This window comes from Sus scrofa, chromosome 2 (assembly GCF_054392235.1).
Source record: "Sus scrofa isolate SSC_HxYL_T2T_F1_AM1 chromosome 2, Sscrofa_HxYL_maternal_Yorkshire_Landrace_v2.0, whole genome shotgun sequence".
NCBI lineage: Eukaryota > Metazoa > Chordata > Mammalia > Artiodactyla > Suidae > Sus > Sus scrofa.
Window position 1 is genome coordinate 18,064,256 of NC_139384.1, and position 20,457 is coordinate 18,084,712.

The 20,457-nt window shown below is 42.7% G+C and overlaps 1 protein-coding gene across 35 annotated transcripts in view; it reads left to right on the forward strand.

Annotated features, from left to right (window-relative positions):
• Positions 1-255: 255 nt before the first annotated feature.
• The window catches only part of AGBL2 (AGBL carboxypeptidase 2), a 38,506-nt gene continuing 18,304 nt past the window's right edge, over positions 256-20,457 (forward strand). For 6 of the 35 annotated variants that reach the window (XR_014836975.1, XR_014836973.1, XR_014836974.1 and 3 more), the window contains exons 1-9: positions 256-692; positions 855-969; positions 1,519-1,582; positions 2,791-2,925; positions 6,727-6,777; positions 7,870-8,055; positions 8,658-8,765; positions 16,122-16,275; positions 18,910-19,692. Coding sequence is in view for 24 of the 35 variants with exons in the window: in XM_021083064.2 (XP_020938723.2) it covers positions 934-969; positions 1,519-1,582; positions 2,791-2,925; positions 6,727-6,777; positions 7,870-8,055; positions 8,658-8,765; positions 16,122-16,275; positions 18,910-19,692 (1,517 nt within the window). In the remaining 11 variants the exon portion in view is untranslated. Of the gene's footprint in view, positions 693-854; positions 970-1,518; positions 1,583-2,790; positions 2,926-6,726; positions 6,778-7,869; positions 8,056-8,657; positions 8,766-16,121; positions 16,276-16,752; positions 17,004-18,909; positions 19,693-20,457 lie in introns of those variants that run through there. The other 29 variants (XR_014836978.1, XR_014836979.1, XM_021083065.2 and 26 more) reach the window with 13 other exon arrangements.

The window sequence follows — 20,457 nt, forward strand, 5'->3', positions numbered from 1 at the left end:
ATAGCAACTAAGTTTGGAGTATGTTGAGCACTACTGGCGTTGTGTTTGCCCATTAATATACCTTCGAATACCCCGAAGCGGGTCTGCAGTATATTGTGCGAAACGAGGAATGAGGCTGAAACTGGTACCCCCGCCAAGTGATCGACTTCATCCGGGTTCCACACCTATTCCTTGGGGCCTCGCTCCCCGGAAGCGCCCAGCTGCCCCGCCCTCTCGCTTCCGCCTCGCGGTTGCTAGGCTACCCAGGCCCTTGCAGAAAGTTGTGGCAAGCGAGCAAGGCGAGCGCTTCGTCTTCGCCGAGCGCTGCGGTGCCTCCAGGCTCGCTCCGGCTCCTTTGCTGCTGCTGTTGGCGCCGCGCCCATCCCAGCCAGTCTCCCCTGTCCCCTCCTAGGAAATCTCTACGCCCGCTCCCGCGCCTCTTCAGGAAACTGTCTTTCGCCACCTTCTCCCAGATAAGGAAACATTGAAACCCTGAATTCGTTTTAAGAGCCCACTCTCCCGACCCCTGATCTTTCTTTTCCATGTCCACAGAGACGACTCCGCCGGATCCCTCCATCCCTTTTTCTTAATCTTTTCTGCGGCGTCCTGGTGGTAGGCAGCTCCTTCTTAGGGAGAAGAAAGCAATGGGGCCGGCAGGAGTCCTGGGGCTTCGGGAGAAAGAGGCTTGAAGACAAGCCGCCCTCCCTCCTCAGGTGCGCATTCAGGCGTCACGGTGGGCACCACCGGCTGGGTCCTTGTTTGAGGAGCGGGTGGGTTAGCAGAAAAGAGAGCAAGGCGACAGGGGGCGTGGACGTATTTCGAGTTTTTTCGGTTGTCCTCCTGTGGTTTTTTAGCTTCATCTGTCTAATAATCAGGTGCCTTTTGGAAATTGGGCAAGGGTGTGGCTGGACGCCGTGTCACTGACTGGTCTTCAGCATACCATGTAGAAGTAACATGTTCCCAGCATTGGAAACAGAGCCAAAGCCGAAGGTTAGTAATACCCCTCTCCAGAAACACCACAGAAATCCAGTACTAGATCAGAAAATATATGCTGGTGGCACCTTTTTCTGGCTGGAGATCTTGATCCCAAAGATGGAATAATATGCGTAAAGGTGTTTCACTTGGTTTGTTTACAGAAATTCTAGGTATAGTGTCCTCTGTAACAATGCTTCTGTACTTTGGTTAAGAGCCAGTATTATTATTTTTTTTTATTTATTTTTTGTCTTTTTAGGGCCGAACCTACAGCATATGGAGGTTCCCAGGCTAGGGGTCTAATCAGAGCTGCAGTTGCCAGCCTACACCACAACCACAGCAATACCAGATCTCAACCACCTCTACACCACAGCTCATGGCAACGCGAGATCCTTAACCCACTGAGCAAGGCCAGGGATCAAACCTGCAACCTCACAGTTCCCAGTCAGATTCGTTTCCACTGCACCACGACAGGAACTCCAAGAGTCAGTATTACTCTTATGACAGACTATTATGCTTGTTATTATGAAAGCTCTTTCCTGATTGAGATGGTCTTTCATTTTACAGACTCTTCCTGATCCCTATGAAGATTTTATGTACCATCACCTCCAGTACTATGGTTACTTTAAAGGTAATAGCTCACTCTTATCTAGCATCACCTTTCCCGGGTTCATAAAGTGAATTGTTTAACTGGGAGAGTTATGCTTAAATCAACTAATGATGAGTTTTTCCATCACCATTAGTGAAAAGTACTTTTTTTTTTTTGGCTTTTTAGGGCTGCACCTGTGATATATGGAGGTTCCCAGGCTAGGGGTCAAATCAGAGCTACAGCCCCTGGCCTACGGCCCAGCAACACAGGATCCTCGTCTGCGACCTACACCACAGCTCACAGCAACGCCAGATCCTTAACCCACTGAGCAAGGCCAGGGATCGAACCCACAACCTCATGGTTCTTAGTCGGTTTCATTAACCACTGAGCCACAGTGGGAACTCCAGTACCACCCTTTCTTAATGACACCACATGGCATTAAAATAGTCTTGATATCTGGAAAGACATGTCCTCCCATATTATTGTTCTTCAAAAGTGTCTCGGCTATTGCCATTTTATGTAATTTTAGAATTGGCTTGTGATGTTTAAAAAGCTACTGGATTTCATGGAGTCTGTAGATCAAACTTGACAAGAAAGGAGAATTTTCTAATACCAGGTTCTCTGATCTATTAATATAGCCTAATTCTCTCTTTACTTAGGTCTCCCTTAATGTCTCCCAGTAAAGATTAATAATCTTTTTCATAGAAATGTATATTCTTATGCTGTTGCAAATGGTATCTTTTAAATTTTTGATTGTCTAACTTTGTTCCTGGTATCTAGAAATGAAATTTAAGTTTTTATATTGATTTTATTTCTAGCAACATTGTTAAATGATTTTATTTTGTAAGTGCTTACTAATTTATTTAAAAACCGAGTTTCCAGTTTACCAGATTCAGGAGAGCCCTCAGGACAAAGCAGCTCCCACTCTGAGTGCCCCACTTCCACTCTGAGTACTGGCCTTCACTAGGCCTCATAGCTGCTGAGTCTTTCTGCCTCCCAAGCCCTTTCTCTTTCCACTTGACCATACTGCTTCTCCAGTTTCTCACTATGAAATGGAGAAAATGGCGTTTAACTTAAATAAATTGAAACGTGAAAGCTCTTTGGAAAATGGGGTGTATTCTTTGGAGAGGCCTGTGGTAGCAGGTGGTGAATAGAAGGCAGTTTGCTAGTAATGGTCTGGGTGTTGACATAGACGTTTAGAGGTGATGAATTAGCCTTCCAGCACCTTTCATTAAACTGCCTATTCTTAGCACAGAGAGGCAGTTTACCGAACTCTGCTGCACACCAGCATGTTTGGAAGAATAATCCTGGATACCTGTTGAGTGGCTCTTTTGGAAAAAGAGATGATTTGATGCCAGACCCCTTACAAAAGGAGAAACGTCTATGTGAGTAATAATCAATATTGTATGACCCCCCAGGACCCTCACTACCTTGAGCTATGGCTCCTGGTATTCCAGAGAACATTGCCTTATGTGGAAGAAGCCGTGGGAGCAGCCTTGGCCACTTTTCTGACATCACTCAGAAATGTTTGCGGGGGAGTTCCCATTGTGGCTCAGTGGTTAATGAAACCGACTAGGAACCATGAGGTTGCAGGTTTGATCCCTGGCCTTGCTCAGGGGGTTAAGGATCCAGTGTTGCCATGAGCTATAGTGTAGGTTGCAGACACGGCTCAGATCTGGTCTTGCTGTGGCTCTGGCGTAGGCCGATGGCTATAGCTCAGAGTGGACCCCTAGCCTGGAACCTCCATATGCCACAGGAGCTGCCTTAGAAAAGACAAAAAGACAAAAAAAAAAAAAAAGAAATGTTAGTGGGGGAGTTCCCGTCGTGGCGCAGTGGTTAACGAATCCGACTAGGAACCATGAGGTTGCGGGTTCGGTCCCTGCCCTTGCTCAGTGGGTTAACGATCCGGCGTTGCCGCGAGCTGTGGTGTAGGTTGCAGATGCGGCTCGGATCCCGAATTGCTGTGGCTCTGGCGTAGGCCAGTGGCTACAGCTCTGATTGGACCCCTAGCCTGGGAACCTCCATATGCCGCGGGAGTGGCCCAAAGAAATAGCAAAAAGACAAAAAAAAAAAAAAAAAGAAAGAAATGTTAGTGGGGAGGGATAAATTAGAAGTTGGGGGTTAACCTGTATACACTACTTTATATGTAATAGATAACCAGCAAGGAACTACTGTATAACACAGGGAACTATACTCAGTATCTTGTAATAATCTACAAGGAAAAAGAATCTGAAAAAGAGTATGTACGTGTCAGAGTTCCGTCCTGGCTCAGTGGTAATGAACCCAACTAGTATCTATGTGGATGCAGGTTCACTCGCTCGCTCCACTTGTGGGTTAGGGATCTGGCTTTGCCATGAGCTGTGTAGGTCGCAGATGCAGCTTGCATCTGGCATTGCTGTGGCTGTGGTGTAGGCCAGGGGCTACAGCTTCAATATGACCCCTAGCCTGGGAACTTCCATATGCCGTGGGTGCAGCCCTAAAAAGACAAAATATATACATATATATACATATATCATATACATTACAAAATATATACATATATACATATACAAAATATATACATATATGTATACAAAATATATACACATATATACATATATACATATATGTATATATCTGAATCACTTTGCTGTACACCTGAAACTAACACAACATTTTAAATCAACTATACTTCAATTAAAAAAAAAAAGAGAGAGAAAGAGTTCCAGGCTTGTGGGGACAGGGCAAGAGGGGGAAAGGGAGACTATTCTCACTAGATCTATTTTCGGTTGCATTCTGCAGATATAAGAACAGACTTGTGGTTGCCAAGGGGGAGGGGTGGGGGAAGGAAGGATTGGGCGTTAAGATTAGCAGAGGCAAACTATTATATATAGGATGGAGAAACAACAAGGCCTACTGTATAGCACAGGGAACTATATTCCATATCCTGTGATAAACCATATTGAAAAAGAATGTGTGTGTATATATATATTTATATATATATATATATAACTGAGTCACTTTGATGTACAGCAGAAATTAACACAGCATTGTAAACAGTTACATTTAAGTAAAAATAAAAAAAAAGATAAGAAAACAGAAAATACAATGCCTTCTGGTTGATCTTCCCCCAGATTGTTGGAAAATTTGTTAAAACTGTTTGGTCAAGAGTAACACATTGATTTTTTTTCATGCTGTTTTGATGGATATATTTGTTAAGACTCTGTGTAAGTGTGGTGGAAACCAATTCCAGCTAGTATAAGCAAAAATAATTTGTACAGAGATTCCACAAGTTTCTTCCGTAATCTAAGGGCAGGAATGCAGTTGAATTTCGCCCTCAGTTCTCATCCAGCCAGACATCAACTTGCTTGTCTTTACTGCACATCCTTCCCCGAGCACCCCCCCCCAAGCTCCTATCATCTCACTATTGAAACACCCTTATAATGAGTCTTTTGACTTCTTCTCTTGTTCCATGATGCCCCCTTCCAATCCATTTTTCACACAGAAGTGTTCATTTTTATGTGCAAATCTGATTGTGCCCCTTTTCTAGTTAAAAACCTACACAGATGACCCAAAACCTGAAAACCATAAAATTGAGAATTTTTATAGCAAAAAATTTAATTTCTGTATAGAAAAAAGTACCATTAATAAAGGGAAATAACTGAAAAAAATATTTGTGGCAAGTATGTCAAAGAATTCATTTCCTTAACATAGCAATGCTTATAAATCAATGTGTGAAGGATGACTAGATAGAAAAATGGGCAAAGGATGTGAGCAAGCAGTTCATAGAAAAGTAAACAGTCAATAAACTTTATGAAAAGATGCTCAATTTCACCTCTAATTAAAGATACAAATCAAAATGTCAGTTTTTTAAATTAGAAGACTTGGACAAGGACATTTTAAGATTATACCTAGTTTGGGTCAGGGGTAGAGAAACACTCTCCTCACTGTTGTTAGGAATGTGAACACATAGATTATTTTAGGAAGGCAGTTTGACAATACTTGGGAAATTAAAAATAGTACTTAACCCTTGACATAGCAATTCCATTTTCAGATGTGTATTTTATATATTTGCTCCCCCAGTGCCCAGAAGGCTCTTCTGTTCTCTGTGCCAGAGCTCCTGGAAGGGAGGAGAAAGGCAAGGACTGAGCAAAAGAGACCTTTAGGGTGGGATGGCTCAGGAGCCAGCTGAGCACCACCCCTCCTTCAGTTTCCTCCTGCCACATTTGCTGTCACCTGAAATAACATTCATAAGAAACAATCACCAATCTTAATGTAATGAAAAACATAAAATGCAAAATCATCCGGTAGAGCTAACACAACATGTAGATGAGTTTTAGTTAAAAGTGTAATTGATAACCCGAGGTCCTTTTTTCCCCCCTGTTTGAATTATTGGAGTGAGGAAGATCTTTTTTCTTTATCTTCATAGCAAAGCATTTATGTCGTTTTCTTTTTATGGTGGTACCTGCAGCTTACGGTAGTTCCCAGGCTAGGGGTTCAATCAGAGCTACAGCTGCCAGCCTCCACCACAGCCACAGCAACTTCGGATCCGAGCTGTGTCTGCAGTCTACACCGCAGCTTATGGCAACGCCGGATCCCTAACCCACTGAGCCGGGCCAGGTTCCTACTTGGATTCGTTTCCGCTGCACCACCATAGGAATTCCTTTTGTGCATTTTTATTATTTGAACATTGCTGAGTAAGCATCTTTGTATATGTGTCTTGACTTGTATGTGTAGCTTTTGTGAGAAAAATCTATAAAGCAGTTCCTACTGGTGACATTGTTGGATCAATGGTCTTTTTGAGTATTTTGAGTCTTACTAGATCTGCCAAATTGCTTTCTAGAAAGTTTGTACTAATTCATTAGCCTTTTTGCCAGCAGGTTTTAAGAGTACCTGCTTACTTAACTTTGCCAGGATGAGTGTGAGAATACATGTTTTTGCTGTCTCTTGGATAAAAAACTAATATCTTGTCATTTTGATTTACATTCCTTTATGAGTGAGACTGAGCAGTTTTGCCATCTTTTCACATGTTTGTTGCCTTCTCCCTGCCACCCCATATTAAACAGTGGGGGAAATATTTAGACAGAAATGCAAGAGCCCAAAGTGGGGGTAGGGATGGAAAGGGAGAAAGAATAGGAGGAAAGGGGCAGAAAGAAGAAAGGCAAAGATCCATAGGACAAACCATGCCTCTTCCTTCCTCTTTCTAGGGCCTACCTGTCTATCAACTGTGCGCAGACCTCTAGAAGCTGTGAGCCGAGGTATTTCATGTCCTTCCAAACCAGGAAGGGGAAACTCCTTTATGGGAATGCTTCTTCCCCCTGCTCTTTCCCCCCCACCCCCAGAGCTGAGAGTTACCACCCCAGGGGCCTTCAGCCTTTCCTTCCCTCTTCCCTTTGTTTTCCTTCTTCCTCTCATTTCCTTCATTTCCTTTTTTTTTTTTTTCTTTCTTCCCTTTCTCCTGGAAAGCCTTTCTTTTCCTCTCTTTTTTTTTCTCATTATTTCTCAAGAGCTCTCTCTCTCTTCTGCCACTGCTCTTTCTATCCTCTTTGTTTTATAAGTCTCACTGTCTTTTGAGTGGTTATATTAAGAACTTGAAATTAAAAAAAATTTTTTTTTTTAGGGCCGCACCCACGGCATATGAAGGTTCTCAGGCTAGGGGTTGAATCAGAACTGTTGCTGCTGGCCTACGCCAGAGCCACAGCAACAAGGGATCCAAGCCATGTCTGCAACCTGCACCACAGCTCACGGCAGCACCAGATCCTAAACCCACTGAGCAAGGCCAGGGATCGAACCCGCAACCTCATGGTCCCTAATCAGATTCTTTCCGCTGTGCCATGACGGGAACTCCATGAACTTGAAATTTAATTTGTAAATTGTTTCACTGTAGTTAATAAAGTTTTAATTTTTTTATTTTTTTGTTTTTTTAAATGTATTTTTTCCTGAAATACTAGTGAGTGAATTGAAATTTTTCTTTTTTTGCCTCTCTCTAGATAAAAATTGTACATTAAATCACTTTTTATTTGTAACCTACTGTTGAGATGTCTTTGATCCATTAACTTTGATTTAAAAAACAAGAATCTTTCTAACTTAGCCTAAAGCTTTTACATTTAAATATTTATTTATTTTGTATCACATTTAAATATTTAATAGACTGTGCAGAATTTTAACTCAACACTTTATAATCTCAATGCTGTCCTTCTGGACTAAATCTCCTTAAAGGTGAACCATGTCAGAGGATTGCATATCTGTGCTATTTTAATACAGTCCTTAAAATCACCTGTTATAGTTGAGCAGTAAAGTTTTCAAGGAGGAAAAGGAAACTGTTCACTCATTCCCTTCCCTTTTGGCAGATTCCCTTAAGCTGAGTTCACCGCTTGTTAAAAGCAGACAGCTTCTTCATGATGACCTTGGTGAAGTAAACCCACGTCTTCGAGAACCCCGAGATCTCTTTGCCTTTTTCTCTGGCAGCGGGCCACTGGGGGCTCCGAGATGGCCAATAGAATGTGAGGTCATCAAGGAAAACATCCACCATATTGGTAATGTGACTTACCTGTCATGGTCTTGCTGTTCTGACAGACTGTATTACAAAACCTTACAGTTGTAAGTTCTACATACTGACGTACAAGGCAGGACAGAGTCAACATCTCTTAGTTCATTCTTAAATGATTTAAGTCTTCCATTTAAAGTTAATACTTCTGGGAGTTCCCATCATGGCTCAGTGGAAACGATCTGACTAGCATCCATGAGGACGCAAGTTCCATCCCTGGCCTCGCTCAGTGGGTTAAGGATCCGGCATTGCTGTGAGCTGTGGTATAAGTCACAGACACAGCTCTGGATCCCACATTGCTGTGGCTGTGGTGTAGGCCAGTGGCTACTGCTCTGATTGGACCCCTAGCCTGGGAACCCCCATATGCCATGGGTGTGGCCCTAAAAAGCAAAAAAAAAAAATTAAAGTTTATACTTCTGTTGTATATGCTTTTTGTTAAAATCTTTCCATAGTCTTTATAGAAAGAAGCAAGACAAAATTAAAAACACGTTGGAAATGAGTGGGGATTTGGTTTGACTCAACCAAACTAGCCATGATTATGTATGATTTATATAATTTCTTATTTTGTTCTTTTTTAATGTCTCCTTTCAGAATGGGTTCCACCTCATCCAGAATATTTCTATCAACCTACAGGAAATGAAAAGATACCAGAAATTGTAGGAGAAGAAAAAGGCACGGTTGTCTATCAATTAGATTCAGGTATTGTCATTATACTGAAAAGCGAATGATTAATCATGACCAAATTATAATAAACATACATTCTATAATAAAAGTGACTTTCAGAAATTCATGGTTTAGGAGTTCCCGTCATGGCGCAGTGGTTAACGAATCCGATTAGGAACCATAAGGTTGTGGGTTCGATCCCTGGCCTTGCTCAGTGGGTTAAGGATCCAGCATTGCCGTGAGGTGTGGTGTAGGTTGCAGATGCGGCTCGGAACCCGTGTTGCTGTGGCTCTAGCGTAGTCCGGCGGCTACAGCTCCAATTGGACCCCTAGCCTGGGAACCTCCATATGCCGTGGGAGCGGCCCAAAGAAAAGGCAAAAAGACAAAAAAAAAAAAAAAGAGAGAGAGAAATTCACGGTTTAGTGATACGTGAATTTCCAGGACAACCTGAATAGGAACCCCTGTATTCATGACTGTCAGTTTTATATTTTCAATCAATTTTTTAAAATTTTATAGTAACTTTTCTTTATAGTTCTTAGTCCATTTTGTTGTTTCTTCCTTGTTATTGCCCTTCCTGAAAATCAGATGTTGGATCTTTGGGGAATTTGCTCTTCTTTTCTCTATGTCTTGTACTGTAGTGAGTACTTTGTAGTATGTGCATTTGACTGTCATATACTATGTGGTTTCCTGCAGTAATTTGCAGGCATCATATGGGTATAATTCACATCTTTATAAAAATTGTTTTCAAAGGCACATGGTAAATTCCCCAGATGTACCTTATACTGGGTTATAAAGCAAGTCTTATACAATTAAAGGATTGAAGTCATACAGAATGTATTTTCAGACCACAGCAAAATTAAATTAGAAGTCAACAACAGAATGAAATCTGGAAAATCTACAAATATTTGGGAATTGAATGACACATTTCTAAGTAGCCCAGGGGATAAAAAAATCACAAGAAGAGTTCAAAAGTGTTTTGAACTGGGAGTTCCCATTGGGGTTGAGTGGTAATGAACCCAACTAGTATCCATGAGGATGTAGATACCATCCCTGGCCTCCCTCAAATGGGTTAAGGATCCTTCGTTGCTGTGGCTGTGGCATAAGCCGGAAGCTGCAGCTCCGATATGACCCGTAACCTGGGAATTTTCTTTTTCTTTTTCTTCTTTTTTTTTTTTTTTTTTTTGCTTTTTAGGGCCACACCTGCAGCATGTGGAAGTTCCCAGGCTAGGGGTCGAATCAAAGCTACAACTGCCAGCCTATACCACAGCCACAGCAATGCCAGATCTGAGCCATGTCTATGACCTACCCCACAGCCCACAGCAATGCCGGATCCTTAACCCACTGAGCAAGGCCAGGGATTGAACCTGTGTCCTCATGGATCCTAACCTACTCAGATTCATTTATGCCACACTACAGCAGGAACTCCATAACCTGGGAACTTTCATATGCTGCGGGTGCATATGAAAAAAAAAAAAAGTTTTGAACTGCCTGAAAATAAAACAACATATAAAAATTTATGAGATGCAGCTAAAGCACTGCAAAGTAAATTTATGGCTTAAAATGGCTATATTAAAAAAATTTAAATTATAGTTGATTTACAGTGTTCTGTCAATTTCTGCTATACAGCAAAGTGACTCAGTTATGCATTTATATACATTCTTTTTTCTTTTTTGCTTTTTTTTAGGGCCTCACCCATGGCATGTGGAAGTTCCCAGTCTAGGGATCCAGTTGGAGCTACAGCTGTCAGCCTACACCACAGCCACAGCAACACAAGATCCCAATCCACTGATTGAGGCCAGGGATCGAACCCACATTCTCATGGATACTAGTCAGATTCTTTTCCACTTTGCCAAAATGGGAACTCCCATATACATTCTTTTTTTCACATTATCCTCCATCATGTTCCATCACAAGTGACTAGATATGGTTCTCTCTGTTATACGGCAGGATCTCTTTGCTTATCCACTGCAGATGCAAAATTTGCATCTACTAACAACAAACTCTCAGTCCATCCTGCTCCCTCCCCTCCCCCTTGCCAACCATAAGTCTGTTCTCCATGTCCATGAGTTTGTTTCTTTCCTGTAGATAGGTTCATTTATGCTATATATTAAATTCCAGATATAAGTGATATCATGTATTTGTCTTTCTCTTTCTTACTTAGTATGAGAGTCTCTAGTTCCATCTGTGTTGCTGCAAATGGCATTATTTTGTTCTTTTTTATGGCTGAGTAGTATTCCATTGTGTATATGTAACACTTCTCCTTAATCCATTCATCTGTCATTGGACATTTAGATTGTTTTTGTGTCTTGGCTACTGTGAAGAGTGCTGCAGTGAACATCCAGGTGCATGTATCTTCTTCAAGGAAAGTTTTGTCTGGGTATATGCCCAGGAGTGGGATTGCTCGATCATATAGTAGTTGCATATTTAGTTTCCTGTAGTACCTCCATACTGTTTTCCATAGTGGTTCTACCAATTTACATCCCCACCAACAGTGTAGGAGGGTTCCCTTTTCTCCACACCCTCCCCAGCATTTATTATTTGTATAATATAGGAAGAAAGATCTCAAATCAATTACGTAAGCTTCCACCTTAACAAATTAGAAAAATAAGAGCAAACTATGTTAAAAGCAGAAGGAAATTGGAGTTCCTGTCTTGGCGCAAAGGAAACAAATCCGACGAGGAACCATGAGGTTGCCGGTTCGATCCCTGGACTCAATCAGTGGTTTGAGAATCCAGCATTACCATGAGCTGTGGTGTATGTCATAGATGCAGTCCAGATCTGGCGTTGCTGTGGCTCTGGCGTAGGCTGGCAGCAACAGCTCCAATTAGACCCCTTGCCTGGGAACCTCCATATGCCTCAGGTGTGGCCCTAAAAAGACAAAAACAACAGCAACAACAACCCCCCCCAAAAAAAAACAAACAAGAAAAGCAGAAGGAAAAAAAAAAAAAAGAAAAGCAGAAGGAAACTAAAAATGAAAAATGGAAATTGCAAAATAGAAAAATAATACAGAAAATCAAACCAAAAGCTGGTTCTTTGAGAACATCAATAAAATTGACAAAACTTTAGCTAGAACACCCGTGAAAAAAGGAGAAGAGACACAAATTATCAAAATCAGGAATGAAAGGGAACATGAACATGAACTCTACAGAAATCAAAACAATTATGAGGTAATGCTGTTAACACTTCTCTGTCAGCAAATTAAACAACTTAGATAAATGGGAAAAATTGCTAGAAAAACACTATCAAAACTTATTCAAGAAGAAATAAAAAGTGTGAAATTCAGATTATAACAAAGAAATTCAGATTATAACCATCGTGGCTCAGCAGTTAACGAACCCGACTAGGGTTTCGGGTTCGAACCCTGGTCTTTCTCTGTGGATTAAGGATCTGGCGTTGCCATGAGCTGTGGTGTAGGTCACAGACAAGGTTTGGATCTGGCATGTCTGTGGCTGTGGCATAAGCTGGTACCTGTAGCTCTGGTTAGACCCCTAGCCTGAGAACCTGCATATGCCATGGGTGTGACCCTAAAAAGCAAAAAAAGGGAGTTCCCGTCGTGTCTCAGTGGTTAACGAATCCGACTAGGAACCACAAGTTTGCAGGTTCAATCCCCAGCCTTGTTCAGTGGGTTAACGGTCCGGCGTTGCCGTGAGCTGTGGTGTAGGTTGCAGACGTGGCTCGGATCCACGTTGCTGTGGCTCTGGCGTAGGCCGGTGGCTCCAGCTCCGATTAGACCCCTAGCCTGGGAACCTCCATATGCCGCGGGAGCTACCCAAGAAATGGCAAAAAGACAAAAAACAAAAAAACTAAAATCTAAAAAGCAAAAAAAAAGGAATTGAATTTGTAATTTAAAATCTTCCTGCAGGAGTTCCCGTCGTGGCGCAGTGGTTAACGAATCCGACTAGGAACCATGAGGTCGCGGGTTCGGTCCCTGCCCTTGCTCAGTGGGTTAACGATCCGGCGTTGCCGTGAGCTGTGGTGTAGGTCGCAGACGCGGCTCGGATCCCGAGTTGCTGTGGCTCTGGCGTAGGCCGGTGGCTACAGCTCCGATTCAACCCCTAGCCTGGGAACCTCCATATGCCGCGGGAGCGGCCCAAGAAATAGCAACAACAGCAACAACAACAACAACAGACAAAAAGACAAAAGACAAAAAAAAAAAAAAATAAATAAATAAAATAAAATAAAATAAAATAAAATCTTCCTGCAAAGAAATCCCTGGTCCAGATGGGTTAACAGAATTTATTTAAATTGTTCCAAACATTTAAAAGTGAAATATTACTAACTCTTAAAAACTTTGAAAACAGAGGAGGAAACCTTTCCCAGCCCTTCTTATGAAGCCAGTTTTTAAAGCCAGGCAAAGACATCACAAGAAAACTATAGATCGGTATGCCTCGTGAATATAATGCAGAAATCTTCAACCAAATACCAGCAAACCAAATTCAATAACATATTGAAAAGATTACATACCATGAGCAAGGAAGATTTGTTCTAGGAGTCCAAAGGTAGTTCAATGTAAGGCAATTGATGTAACACACCACATTAATAGAACAAAAGGAAAAAAACACACTATTATCTCAATCAATGTAGAAAAATCATTTAACAAAATCCAACCTTTCATGATGAGAACATTCTGAAAACTAGAAATAGAAGAGAATTTACTCCATTTAATAAAGGATATTTATGGAAAGGATGACCAAACTTCACACCTACTAAAAATCTCTAAAATAAAAATATAGACAGGAAGGAGTTCCCGTCGTGGCTCAGGGGTTAACGAACCCTGCTAGGAACCATGAGGTTGCAGGTTCGATCCCTGGCCTCACTCCATGGGTTAAGGATCCAGCATTGTCGTGAGCTGTGGTGTAGGTCATAGATGTGGCTCAGATCCTGCGTTGCTGTGGCTGTGGTGTAGGACAGCAGCCGTAGCTCTGATTCAACCCCTAGCTTGGGTGCGGCCCAAAAAAGAAAAAAAAAAAAAGTTTATATATATAAACTGTCCGCTGTGGCACAGCAGTTTATTTTTTTTTAATTTTTTTTTTTTGTCTTTTTTTTTTTGCTATTTCTTTGGGCCGCTCCTGCGGCATATGGAGGTTCCCAGGCTAGGGGTCTAATTGGAGCCGTAGCTATCGGCCTACACCAGAGCCACAGCAACTTGGGATCCGAGCCGTGTCTGCAACCTACACCACAGCTCACGGCAACGCCGGATCGTTAACCCACTGAGCAAGGGCAGGGACCGAACCCGCAACCTCATGGTTCCTAGTCGGATTCGTTAACCACTGCGCCACGACGGGAACTCCGTGGCACAGCAGTTTAAAGATCCAGCATTGTCTCTACAGGGCTTGGGTCGCTGCTGAGGTGCACATTCGGTTCTTGGCCCAGCACAGTGGGTTAAGTATCCAGCATTGCCACAGACGTGGTAGGCTGCAGCTGTGTCTCAGATTGGATCCCTGGCCCAGGAACTTCCATGTGCTGGTGGTGTGGTCGATCAACCAATAGACAATAACAAGTGCTGGGGATGATGCGAAGCAGATGGTAATAGTAACCTTTAAGTAACCGTTAAGATGTCATGTTAAAGAGCAGTGAGCCAATAGACAGTAATATTCAGAAAAGAAATCTATTTCACTGGAGGAGGAACACATACCAAGTATAATTACTAGAAATGGAATGTGTTAAGTTATTGAAATCCGGAGAGGTTTTTACAGAAACAACCAGAAAGAGGAAGGAAGTGCAACATTCCTACAAGTAGAAAAAGGAAATGAGCCAAATTTAGCAGAGAGGACCCAACTGAGATGTAATTACACATGCTCCACTCCCAGTTGCCTTGATTTTGAGCTCTTGTGTTAGTAATATTTTGGAAAAAACTATATGCAATGAGGTAGAAAAGTGGAGCAATTCACAGTCTGCCTAGTTCCTCCTTATGGAATATCTGAGGGGGAGTTTGGGAGACTTTAAAATCTGAGATCGGGGGAGTTCCCGTCGTGGCGCAGTGGTTAACGAATCCGACTAGGAACCATGAGGTTGCGGGTTCGATCTCTGGCCTTGCTCAGCAGGTTAAGGATCCGACGTTGCCATGAGCCATGGTGTGGGTCGAAGATGTGGTTCAGATCCCGAGTTGCTGTGGCTCTGGCGTAGGCCAGCAGCTACAGCATTGATTCGACCCCTAGCCTGGGAACCTCCATATGCTGCGGGAGCAGCCCAAGAAATGGCAAAAAGACAAAAAAATAAAAATAAAATCCGAGATCAGGAGTTCCCGTCTTGGCGAGACAGAAATGAATCCAACTAGGAACCATGAGGTTGTGGGTTTGATCCCTGGCCTAGCTCAGTGGGTTAAGGATCCAGCGTTGCCGTGAGCTGCGGTGTAGGTCACAGACTCGGCTCAGATCCGGCGTTGCTGTGGCTCTGGCATAGGCCAGCAGCAACAGCTCCAATTCAACCTCTAGCCTGGGAACCTCCATATGCTGCAGGTGCAGCCCTAAAAAAAGACAAAAGGCAAAAATAAATAAATATAAATAAATTAAAATCTGAGATCATAAATGGGTAGACGGGATGTAGTATTCCTGCAACCTAAAATTCTTGGATATTATAAGCCTGTTTTACCGCTCTATTATTCCAAGGATGAAAAAGAGGTTGTGATTATAAATTTTCCTAAGGAAGATGAAATAAATTTCATAATTTTTTTTAGCTTTGTGTTAAAGGTAAAATTTCCATCATGACCTTTTCACTAGTTAATATGATATTGTGTTTCCCCTTGTAGGCAAACTGTACCCATGCCAATTCTTCTTAAGTTTCTGGTTTTGTTATATTTAAATCTGGAAAGATTTACCCCAAAAAATGACAACAAGTGTAATTTATTTTCCCTTTATCTTTTTCTCTCTTTCTTTTCTTTTTCTTTTTTTTTTCCCCCACTCCTTTGGGATGTGGAAGTTCCCGGGCCAGGGATCAAACCCACAGCACAGCATCGACCCAAACCACTTCAGTGACAACATCAAATCCTTAACTAACTGCACCATGAGAGAACCTCCCTTCTCTCTTTTTTTTTTAAATAAATAGATGCTATTTGTTTTTTTTTTTTCTTTTTGTAGAATAAGATTGAAAATGTTTTCAGATTCTCCACTTAGAATATTGTTGTTGCCAATGCTGTTTTAAGTGAGTATAAGCAGTATCTGAGATGCCATGCAAGGGTGGCCAGGTAGCAAAAGGAAGTTCTCTAAGCCACTTAAAGGTCTTTGAAACAGTGCATTTTAAAAAATTAAAAGTGTCAGCAAAGACAATAGAAAATTTGAACGCTCATTGTTGTTAACCTGGAATAGTACTAAACACAGAGGGGCTGGATATTTATTTGCTGGATAAATCGACTCTGAGTGGAACTTGGACTAAATATGTTGGTCTCATCTGCAGTGCCCACTGGAGATTCCTGTTTCATCAGTTCCAGAGTGGGAGGCAAACGAGGAATTATCAAGGAACTTGCTGTCACCTTGCAAGGCCCAGAAGATAATACTCTACTGTTTGAATCAAGGTTCGAGAGCGGGAACCTGCAGAAAGCTGTCAGAGTGTGAGTAACAGAGGGATTTCCCAAGGGGATGGTGACTGAAATGACTAAGTGTCTTCAGGAACCATGTTAGGAGGCAGGAGTATTTTTGTAAAAGAGTAAAGTGATGAGAAATGATTGTGAGGACGTTGAAGAACGGAATAATTGTGACTCATACTTTTCCCCAGAATAAAAATGTATGTAAAATGTTTTTTCTACTTCTAAAAGAAATTAGTGCGCATTTGAAGTCTGTATTGTTGACCTGAAGCAAACAGACTGAGCTATTTTTCCAGCAAAGATGCGCTTATTCAGGATCAGCAGAGAATTGCAATTCGGGATATGCAACCAGGGAAGCCAAGGAAGCCACGTGCAAGTCCGGTGCTGCAGAGAGGGAGGAGGCTTTCACTGAGAAAAGGAAGTGGGAGGCTCCAGTAAACAAAGGCCCCTGAGTTTTCATTGGCCGAACCCTTGCCAGGAAAGAAAAAGTCTCTTCTTCCTGTTGGGCTCTGCTATCCTTACAGGGCATGAGAGCTTCCTCTTCTGGTCTCCCAATTTCTTTCTTTTTCTTTTTTTGTCTTTTTGCCTTTTCTAGGGCCGCTCCTGCAGCATATGGAGATTCCCAGGCTAGGGGTCGAATTGGAGCCGTAGCTATCGGCCTACACCAGAGCCACAGCAACTTGGGATCCGAGCCGTGTCTGCAACCTACACCACAGCTCACGGCAACGCTGGGTCCTTAACCCACTGAACAATAGGTATTTTTCTATGGCGGTATCAGAGGCGTATCTCCTTATCTTTAATAGTTCATGTTGTTCTATTGTATAGATACTCCATACCTTATTTATCTTGTCTCCAACTGGTGCAAAATTAAGATGTTAACAATTTTTTGCGTAATGAATTAATACCCTTATAAATTTATACTTTAAGCATTTGTGGGTTTATGTGGTAAATTCTAGAAATGAAATTGTTGGGCCAGGATTTAATCTCTTGAGAATTGCTGGGTGTTTTCATATTGCCATCAGCATTCCCCTTCAGCAGCCTGTGAGAGTGCTGCTTCCCAGCACTGGAATGATGTTGAGATAGAGGGGAAATGACCTCATATTTTATTTTATTTTATTTTATTTTATATTTTATTTATTTTGCTTTTTAGGGCCGCTCCTGCGGCATATGGAGGTTCCCAGGCTAGGGGTCGAATTGGAGCTGTAGCTGCCAGTCTACGCCAGAGCCACAGCAGCTTGGGATCCAAGCCACGTCTGCAACCCACACCACAGCTCACAGCAACGCCAGATCCCCAACCCACCGAGCAAGGCCAGGAATCGAACCCCCAACGTCATGTTTCCTAGTCAGATTCGTTAACCACTGAGCCACGACAGGCACTCCCTGAGCCTCATTTTTTACCTACACCACAGCTCACAGCAACAGTGAATCCCCAACCCACTGAGCCAGGCCAGGGATCGAACCTTCATCCTCAGGGATACTAGTCAGATTCATTTCCACTGAGCCACGTTGGGGAAATCCAATGACTTCCAATTTTAATTTGCACTTCATTAATTACACACGTAGGTGAATACCTTTTCATGTTTTTTGGCATGTGTGTTTTGTGTTCTTCAAGTTCAACAAGGTGAAGGCATTCCTGAGATGCCCCCTCATCTTCAAATAATGGTCAGGTGTAAAAATAACACAGGAGTTCCCGTCATGGGGCATCAGAAACGAATTTGACTAGGAACCATGAGGTTTTGGGTTCGATCTCTGGTCTCGCTCAGTGGGTTAAGGATCCAGTGTTGCCGTGAGCTGTGGTGTAGGTCACAGATGTGGCTCAGATCCTGCATTGCTGTGGCTGTGGTGTAGGCCGGCGGCTATAGCTCCCATTAGACCCCTAGCCTTGGAACCTCCACATGCCGCAGCCCTAAAAAAAGACAAAAAGACAAAAAATAAAATAAAAATAACACAGAGGGCTTATAGGTCTCCTCTACAGTGACAACATCCAGGACATGAGTAACAGCCAAGGGAGGGCTCTGGCTTCACTGCTGTTCATCGTGTTTCAGAGAAATATGTCGAAGTGCTTAGAAACTGCTATTGGATACTCTAGGAAGATACCAAGAAACTCACAGGACTTCCACGCAGTCTGTGCAGCAGTATGAATTTTCAGACTCTTCCTATCCCACCCCAAGTAAACTTTCTTTCCTCATGTTCCTGACAGCCTAATATGTAAAAACTGGGGAAATTAGAAAATAAATGTTTAATGTAGCAGGCTTTTGTTTTTTTAAAAAAAAATTCTATTTTTATCAGGGGAAAACAGTATTTTCCCATATTTGTTTTTTTCTTTTGTTTTTTGTTTTGTTTTGTTTTTTGTCTTTTTGCCTTTTCTAGGGCCACTTCCTACGGCATATGGAGGTTCCCAAGCTAGGGGTCGAATCAAAGCTGTAGCCACCGGCCTACACCACAGCCACAGCAATGCTAGATCCAAGCCTCGTCTTCGACTTACACCACAGCTCACAGCAACACTGGATCCTTAACCCAGTGAGCAAGGCCAGGGATCGAACCCACAACCTCATGGTTCCTAGTTGGATTCGCTAACCACTGCGCCATGACAGGAACTCCCCATATTTGTTTTTTAATGGTCGTGCAAAGTTAGATATTATTCTGTGTTCGCTATTACAGAGACACCTATGAGTATGAACTCACCTTGCGAACTGACCTCTACACGAGTAAGCACACTCAATGGTTTTATTTTCGAGTTCAGAACACCAGAAAAGATGCCACCTATCGCTTCACCATTGTCAACTTGCTAAAATCCAAGAGCCTCTATACTTTAGGGATGAAGCCTCTCATGTATTCCCAGTTGGATGCCAGCACCCACAGCATTGGCTGGAGGAGAGAAGGAAAGGAAATCAAGTACTTTCGGAACAACACAGATGATGGGCAGCAACCCTTGTACTGTCTCACGTGGACCATTCAGTTTCCGCATGACCAGGACACCTGCTTCTTTGCACACTTCTACCCATATACCTACACTGACTTGCAGTGCTTCCTCCTGTCAGTGGCAAACAGCCCTGTCCAATCTCAGTTCTGCAAACTCCGAACTTTATGCAGGAGCCTAGCGGGAAACACTGTCTACCTGCTCACCATCACCAACCCAGCCCAGACCCCTCAAGAAGCAGCTGCAAAGAAAGCTGTGGTCTTGACAGCCAGAGTGCACCCTGGGGAAAGTAATGGCTCCTGGATTATGAAAGGCTTTTTGGACTTCATCCTCAGCAACTCCCCAGATGCTCAGCTCCTCAGAGATATCTTTATCTTCAAAGTGGTTCCCATGTTAAATCCAGATGGCGTGATCGTGGGGAATTACCGGTGTTCGCTGGCTGGAAGGGACTTGAACAGGCATTATAAAACCATTCTGAAGGAGTCTTTCCCATGCATCTGGCATACCAGGAACATGATCAAGAGGTGAGGCCTTTTTTGGTTGGTCTTTTTCTGAATACTGTCAGCACCATCTAATGCTTTGAGGTCTCTTCTCGTGGCATAGGAATTGGGTGTGGCTTTGGCCACAGTCTTTGCAGCCACATGGGCCTAATCATTTTCAAACTTTTAAATCATGTCTTATCTTCGGATTTTTTTTTTTTTGTCCTTTTTTAGGGCCATATCAGCGGCATATGGAGGTTCCCAGGCTAGGGGTCCAGTTGGAGCTGCAGCTGCTGGCCTATGCCACATCCACAGCAACTCAGGATCCGGAGCCGCATCTGCAACCTACACCACAGCTCATGGCAGTGCCGGATCCCTAACCCACTAATTGAGGCCAGGGATCAAACCCTCATCCTCACGGATGCTAGTCAGGTTCGTTAACTGCTGAGCCACAACAGGAACTCCTTATCTTTGGATTGAAACTAAACAGGTAACATTTCAGCTAGAGCCCTTTCCCTTAGAAGTGAAATGATTGAATGGAAAAGGTCAGAAGTCAGAGAGTTATAGGTCTTCATGATGAGGCTTGTGTAATGATAATAGCAATAGTACCTAACCATCAGTCAGTGTTTATGTAGCACAGGCAGTATCCTCAGTGCTTACACATGACCCATGTAATCCTCGTGTTCACCCTGCGAGGCTGGCACAGTCAGTATCTCCAATTTGTATATGCTGGGGAAATGCAGGCCCAGAAAGGTTGCATGACTTGCCCAAGGTCATACAGCTAGTTCTCTGGTCACAGAGTCTGAGTTC